The 7,928-nt window shown below is 46.8% G+C and overlaps 1 protein-coding gene across 2 annotated transcripts in view; it reads left to right on the top strand.

Annotated features, from left to right (window-relative positions):
* Positions 1-222: 222 nt before the first annotated feature.
* XYLB (xylulokinase) overlaps positions 223-7,928 on the top strand; it is a 49,608-nt gene continuing 41,902 nt past the window's right edge. For both annotated transcript variants that reach the window (XM_040636949.1, XM_040636948.1), the window contains exons 1-2: positions 223-370; positions 1,664-1,746. In XM_040636949.1, the coding sequence (XP_040492883.1) occupies positions 314-370; positions 1,664-1,746 (140 nt within the window). In that variant the 5' untranslated portion in view covers positions 223-313. The remainder of the gene's footprint in view (positions 371-1,663; positions 1,747-7,928) is intronic.

Below are 7,928 nucleotides of genomic sequence, written 5' to 3'. Positions count from 1 at the left end.
CCGCGTTAGGGCAAGACCTGTGCAGAGAGCACATGTGGCTGGGTAGTTGGGCAGGAGAGGGGTGGGGACAGAGAGCTGTGTAGGGGAGTCCCTGTCTTGTTGCACAGGTAGGGAGGGCAAAGGCCCTGCCGGACGCTCGTTCCCGCCCCGTCTCCCGGCAGGCGGCGCCAGAGCGCAAGCCCGCGGGTGACACGGGTCCGGGAGTCCAGCCGGGCGGGGCGAGGGGCGGGCCCGGCGTCTCTGGGCGCTGGAGCGCGGCGACACTGCCGCCGTGGGAAGGACGGACGGACGCGCCCCCGGACCCTCCGCGGCCATGGCAGAGCACCCCGCTCGTCCCTGCTGCCTGGGCTGGGACTTCAGCACGCAGCAGGTACCGTCGCGGGCCCCGGGTACGGGCGGGGCAGGCCGTCTCCTCCGCGAAGCCGGGCGGGCTGGCTGGACCCGGCGCGGGGAACCCTGGGCCGAGCCGCGGCGCGCCTCCCTCCCGGGCTTACTGGGGGGCGCCGGGGTCCCCTGCCCCGTCCTGTCTTGCCCGTGCCGCCCGCCCGCCAGATGCGGCCGCGACCGGGCCTGGACTAGGGCCCTCCCGGAAAGGGTGGGCGCCCCCTCCCCCAGCCCCGGCGAATCCCGCGGGCACGTAGCGGGAAGTGCCCGGAGCTGCCGGGGTCCCCGAAGCGCTCGCACGTCGTGAGCGCTGAGTGACAGGGACCCGAAGGAACTCGGCCGTGTAAGACTCCGGAACAAACAGACGGGTAGCCGTGCACAAAGGCATAACCAGTGACCTGGAACCAGATCACTGCTTGAAACTTTTTTTAGTTAGAATGGGCACGATATACGCATGAACTTTGTTCCACCCTGCGTTGGCACCAGCATGCCCAGGTCAACGTACCCGGCACTGCTGGCCCCAGGAGGGGCTGTACTGCTCCCAGGGCTCTGCAGACAGGAGGGCAGAGTCAGAATGCCTTCACACTGGGTGTGGGGTGCCAAGGGGCTCCTTTTCCTTAACTTGGGAAGAAATCAGCACAGGTGCAGTCAAACCCCAAGGTCTCCACCATGGGTCAGCTAGGCAGGCTTAGACCAATCCCTGACCAGAAAGTCCTGTGGGACTCTGCAGTCCGGTTGCCTTGCTGGGTCTCAGTGCCCATCTGTCCGAGAGAGGAGCTGTGCCCCAGAGTTTGGAGGTCTGCTCCATCCAGACCCGTGCAGCCCCAGACCATGATCATGGCCTATGGGAACAGCCCAGGGACCTTGTCTAGTCTCTCAGGTCCCTGCAGACAGGGTCCCCAGGGCATCTCCAAATGCTGCCTCTCATTCCTTCCCCTGGAGGGCTTACTGAGACCTCCTTGCCAAGTTCGGAAATCAGCTCATCTATGAACATTTGGTTCTAGAGGTCTTGGATTTGGTCGTTTAGGGGGCAGAGATTCCTTGAGCTGTATGGGTATTTCTACTTTGCCTCAGCCTCTTCATTTTGCCTGCTCTTTGGGTATGTTCCTAGAGGAGGCCTCTGTTGCCATGGTTACAGCGATGCACCCCAGCCTTCTGGAAGGTCTCCAGGCTGAGCCACTCACTAGGGTGCTGGGCTTCACCTGGTGACATTCCTACCCCTGGACCAGTGTAGAAGCTGAGGAAACTTCTATACACCACTTTAAAAAATGCCTTCCAGGTGAAAGTTGTTGCTGTTGATGCAGAGCTGAATGTGTTCTATGAGGACAGTGTGAATTTTGACAGAGACCTTCTAGAATATGGGTATGTACCTATACGTGTATGTGTATGTGTGTGTGGGGGGGGTGGTTTTGGGGTCCTCCCTCAACCTTTTACATTCATAAACTACACTACTCTGGTGTTACATTGTGATTTGTGAGAAATACATATTTGGTCATTCAGATGGCCAGAATATATTTCTCACATGCATTTGGTCTTTATCCACAGTTCCTGGCTCACAGCTCCCAAAACCCTTGGAAGGTCCCAGTGTTGACAGTCATAAAGGTGTCTTTTTTTATGTTAATGGAGATGACTTTTGGACCCCACCCAGGTGCAGGGGCTGGTTGCCAAGAAGACCAACCATGTGATTAGAGGGTTGGAATTTTCAGCTGGAGTTTGAAAGGCCAATGGCCAATGACTTAGTCAATCCTGACTATGTAATGAAGCCTTCATAAGGACTCAAAAGAACTGGGTTCAGAGAGCTTCTGGGTTGGTGAACGTGTGGAGATTGGGCAGAGTGGCTTGCCTAGAAAGGGTATGGAAGCTCCGTGCTCTTTCCCCATACCTCGCCCTATGTACCTCTTCGTCTGGCTGTGGATTCCTGTCCTTTATCATGTCCTTTAATGAACTGGTAAACCTAAGTACAAGTATCCTTGAGTTCTGTGAGCTGCTCAAGCAAATTAAAAGAACCTAAGGCCACTGGAACCAACAGTTTGCGGCTGATTGGTCAGAAGCACAGGCAACAGCCTAGGGCTTGCGCCAGGCATCTGAAGTGGGTGGGGAGGGCAGTCTTGTAGGACCGACCTCTTACCTGTGGAATTTGATGTTGTCTCCGGTAGATAATGTCAGACCCTCTGCTGGGAACCACCTTCCCTTCTCCCGCCCCCCACCACATTGGAATTGCATCCAATAACCTAAGAGCTCATATCTGTAGATGTGGCTTCATCAAACCGCAGGCGTGGTGGTCTTGGTAGACCTCTCGGCAGCCCTTTGTCCTGTGCCCTGAATGTGTTCTCCATTCCTTCCCAATTCCACACACTCATTCATCCATACATGCAATAGGTATCTGTTGAGACTTGCTTTGTGTCATGCACCACGCTGGGTACTGGGATTTGATGGTGAACCAGAGATGTGGTCCTTACTCTCCCAGAGCTTTCTGTTGAGTAGGGGAGACTGATATCAATCAAGGAATCTCACAAAAGAATATTTGATTATAGACTCAGAGAAGGCCATTATAGGAAAGGAACTCACTTCTCCAAATGTTTATTATAAAGGAATGTGACCCAGACTTGGGGGGCAGTCAGGAAGGGTTCCTAAGGAAGTAGTGCTTTAGCCAAGGTCTGAGTGATTGGGGTTTGCCAGGTGATGGAAGGGAGAGAGCATCCCAGGAAGAAGGAGCTGTGTGTGCAAAGGCCCTGTGGCAAGAAAGAGCACTGCTTATTCAGAGAATTGAAGAAAGCCAGTGTGGCTGGGGAGTAGAGAGGTGGAGGCTGGGCTTGGTTACATAGGCCTTGGTACACAGTTTGTCTATATCCCAATACCTATGAACAGCCACTAAAGGACCATAGGGATGGGGGTAAGGTGTGACACGGTTTTATTTGTGTTTTGAAAAGATCTCTCTGGGTGCAGTGGGAGACCAGTTGGGGATTGGTCAGAATGAGTGTTGGGAGACTATGGAGGTTTTTCTAGATCTTCTGGATGGGAAATTATAGAGTCTTGGAGGAGAGAGCTGGGTGGTAAAATTGACAGGGCCTGGGGTAGAATTGAATGTGAGATGTGAAGGTGAGGTTTCTGGCTGGCTTTTTGGATGGATGGTAGACAGTGGAAGAGAGTTGATTTTGGGGAGAAAGATCATGAGTTTAGCTGTTGAATTAGTTTGGGAGGGCTGTCAGAAAAAAATACCACAGACTGGGTGTCTTAAACAATAGAAATTAATTTTCCTATAGTTCCGGAGCCTGGAAGTCCTTGATCAAGGTGCTGGCTGGGTCAGTTTCCTGTGAGGCCTCTCTCCTTGGTTTGCAGATGGCTTCCTTCTTGCTGCCTGTCACATGGTCATCCTCTGCCCCTACATCCCTGCTGCCTCCACTGTGTTATTTGTGTCCCAATCTACTTTTATAAGGATACCAGTCATACAGGATTAGGGTCCACCCTAATGACTTCCTTATAAGGTAATTGCCCCCTTTTCAAGGCTCTTTTTCCAAATACAGTCACATTCTGAGGTACTAGGGATTAGGACGTCAATATATGAATTTGGGAAAATATAATTCAGTCCATGCAGCTGTGGGCTTGTTGATTCTGAGGTGGCTCTGAGAGGCCCTGGCGGAAGTGTCCCTCCACAACTGTTTTAGACATCACTTCTGGGGCACTTGGCTGGCTCAGTCAGTAGAGTGTGCAACTCTTGATCTCAGTGTTGTGAGTTCGAGCCCCTTGTTGGGTGTAGAGATTACTTAAAAATAAAATCTTAAAAAAAAAAAAAGATATCACTTCCCTGCTGGCTCTTTGTGCACCGCCCACTGCTGATGACGCTGTGTGCCTCCTCTGAGCTGAGGTGGGAAGCCATCTTGCATTTGTAGTTGATATTACTGCAGGCCATGTGTGTTTGAGTTTTGGTAGTTTGTATCTTTCAAGGAATTGTCCCATTTTATCTAAGCTATTACATTTATGGCTGTGGAGTTGTTCATAATATTCCTTTATTTTCCTTTGGTGTCTGTGGGGTCAGTAGTGATGACACTTCTATCATTTCTGATATTGATCATTGGTGTCTTCTCTCTTATTGTCTTGGTTAGCCAGGCCAGAGGTTTACCCATTTAATGATCTTTTTGAAAAGTCAGCTTTTGGTTTTGTTGATTTTCTCTGTTTTCCTCTTTTCATTTCCCATTGATCTGTGTTCTCATTTTCAGTGTTTCTTTTCTTCTGCTTGCTTTAAGATTGCATTGCTCTTCTTTACTTTCCTGGAGTGGAAGCTTAGATTCTTTATTTTAACTCTTCTTTTCTAATATATGCATTTTAATCCTATAGGTTTCCCTCTAAGCACTGCTTTTGCTGTATCCCACAGACTTTGATGTTATATTTTCATTTTTATTTGGTTCAAAGTATTTTTTTAGTTTCTCTTGAGACGTCTTTGACTCGTGTTGTTGAGAAGGATAAAGCTTAATCTCCAGATCTTAAAGTGATCTTTCTGTTCTGGATTTGTACTTTAATCTCTAATTGTAGTATGAAAACACACTTCGTATGATTTCTGTTCTTTTAAATTTTTAAAGTCTACCTCACTCTCTCTTTCGACTCAATGAGTCTATCAGTCCTCTCCATTAGGAAAAAAAAAGATACCCATACCCAAAATACAGTATTGCTTAGTATTGCTTTTTTACCCAGTTACGTTTTTAAGATCTTTCAAACCAAATATATACAGATGCAGTTCATTCCTCCCCCACTGTGTTTTTTTTACAATTTTGTTGAGATATAATTGATGTACAGTAAACTGAACATATAAAATATGTACAGCTTTGTAAGTTTTTTTTTTTTTAAGATTTTATTTATTTATTTTTTGAGAGAGAGAGGGTACCTGAGAGAGAGCGTGAGCTGGGGAAGGGGCAGAGGGAGAGGGCGAAGCATTCTCCCTACTGAGCAGGGAGCCCCATGAGGAGCTCTACTCCAGGACCCTGGGATCATGACCTGAGCCGAAAGCAAACACTTAACCGACTGAGCCACCCAGGCGCCCCAACTTTGTAAGTTTTGACATTGTTGTTCCTCCTTGAGACTATCACCAGAATCACGATAATGAACATTTTCATCCCCCAAAAGTTTTCTTGTGCCCCTTTGAGTTTATTCCTCTTCCATACCCCAAGCCCCTGGGTAACCACTGGTCCGTTTTCTATTACTATGGATTAGTTTGCACTTTCTAGAATTCTATATAAAGGGAATCATAATTATATATTTTTTTTAATCTGACTTTTAAACTCAGTATAATCATTTTGAGATTCGTCTGTGTCGTTACGTGTGTCAATAATTTGTTCTTCTCATTTCTCAGTAGGATTCCATTGGATGAATGGACCACAATTGTTTCATCCATTCATCTGATGAGGGCTATTTGGATTGTTTTCAGTTTTTTATTATTATAAATAAAGAGGCTATGAAACTAGATGTCTTAGTGTCAACGTAAGCTTTCATTTGTCTTGGAAATGAACGACTCAGGAATGGTTAAGTTGTATGGTAGATTTTAAAAAAAACTCTCATATTATTTTCCAAAGTGGTTGTTTTAATACAGATATTTTGTTAATAGGCATCCCATATACTTGGTACATAATTTGAGAGAAACAAAAGGCATGCAGTGAAAAGTCTTAATCTCTCCGTAATCTCATTTCTCCCCCCCCAACAGAAAACTTTCATTAGTTTTTTGTGTGTCCTTCCAGTGTTTTTTATCAACTCACACATCAGAAAGTTTACTGTACACACCATTGTGTACTTTGCTTTACTCATTTCACAATAATTAGGCTGTATTTCCACATCAGTACATAGAGCTTCTGTGTTCTTTCTTTTTTTTCAGAGAGAGAGAGGTTGTGATCTTGAGTGGGGGGAGGAGCAGAGGGCCAGGAAGAGAGAGAGAGAATCTTGAGCATAGAGCCTGACCAGGGCTGGATCTCACGACCCTGAGATCATGACCGGAGCTGAAACCGAGAGTTGGTTGCTTAACTGACTGAGCCACCCAGGCACCCCTCTGCGTTTTTTTATAAGATGTGTACATGAAATTGAAGGGCTCTGGGTTGTTTGCGGTGAAAAATGATGTGAGTTACCTTACATATGGCATTACAGACATGTGCCGGTTTATCTGTAAAATAGAAGTTTGGAAATAGGAGGTGCCTGGGTGGTTCAGTCGGTTGGCATCTGACTCTTGATTTGGCTCAGGTTGTGATCTCATGGGTCATGGGGTTGAGCCCCAGGACAGGCTCTGCACTCAGCAGGGAGTCTGCTTGAAGATTCTCTCCCTCTGCCTCTCCCCTGACTCGCACACGCATGCACGCTCTCTCTCAGGTAAATAAATAAATCTTTTATTACTTTTTAAAAAAATTTTTAAGGTTTTATTTATTTATTTGTCAGGCAGAGAGAGAGAGCACAAGCAGGGGGAATGGCAGGCAGAGGGCGAAGCAGGCTCCCCGCTGAGCAAGGATCTGGATGCGGGACTGGATCCCAGGACCCTGGGGTCATGACTTGAGCCGAAGGCAGACGCTTAACCGACTGAGCCACTCGGGTGTCCCAATGAACAAATCTTTTTTTAAAAAGTTTGGAAATCGGATTGCTGGATCGAAGAGCAAATAGATTTGTAATTTGGGAAGATATGGCTAGACTGCCTCCCATAGGAATTGTGTTGATTTACGCCCCACCAGCAACGCCTGTGAGTGTCTGTTTCCCGCAGCACTGCCAGGCAGTGTGGCTGTGAAAGAGTCTTGCTCTTTGCCAGCCAGAGAGGTGAAAATGGTGTCTCTATGGGGATCTGCCTTGCATTTCTCTTATTATGAATGAAGGTGAGCATCTTTTCAAAGGTCGAAGGGCTACTTGAACTTTTTTTTTCTGTGAAGTGGTTTTTCATGACCTTTGCCCATTTTTCTGTTGGATTGATTATTTCTAGGTGCTCTTCATATATTAGAAGAATGAGCTCTTTGTTGTTAAATGAATTGCAAATATGTTTCTCAGATTTTTGTTTGTTTTTGACTTGCGTGTGGGCGGTGGCACACAACACGGGGTTTTGTTTCCTGTGCTACTGCAATTCTCAGTCTTTTCCTGTTGCTTCCAGATTTCGAGTCACAGTTGGAAAGGCCTTCCTCATTCTGAGATTGTGAGGGAATTCACCTACGTTTTCTTCTAGTTCTTGAAGGGTTTCAGTTTTCTTCTATACAAATATTTGGAGTTTATCTAGGTGTATGGCATGACGTTTATATCCAGCTCCAGTTTTTTCAAGATGACTCTCCAGTTGTCTTAATACCATATTTTTAGAAGCCCGTCTTTACCTCGCTGATTTGAGATGTCAGCTTTCTATGCTAATTTCTGTGTACAGTTAGGTCGATGTCTTGGCATTTTCTTTTGTTCCATTGGTTGGGGGTCTGTTCATGAGCCAGCAATGTGTTGTTTTAGTGATTCCAGCTTTATAATATGATTTAATATCTAGAATTGTTGGTCCCCTCTGACTGTTCTATGGTGTCCATGGACATTCTTGTTTTTGTTTTTTTTAAGAT

Source organism: Ursus maritimus, unplaced genomic scaffold, assembly GCF_017311325.1.
Source record: "Ursus maritimus isolate PB19 unplaced genomic scaffold, ASM1731132v1 scaffold_20, whole genome shotgun sequence".
NCBI classification, from domain to species: domain Eukaryota; kingdom Metazoa; phylum Chordata; class Mammalia; order Carnivora; family Ursidae; genus Ursus; species Ursus maritimus.
This window is presented reverse-complemented; position numbering and strand designations above follow the sequence as displayed.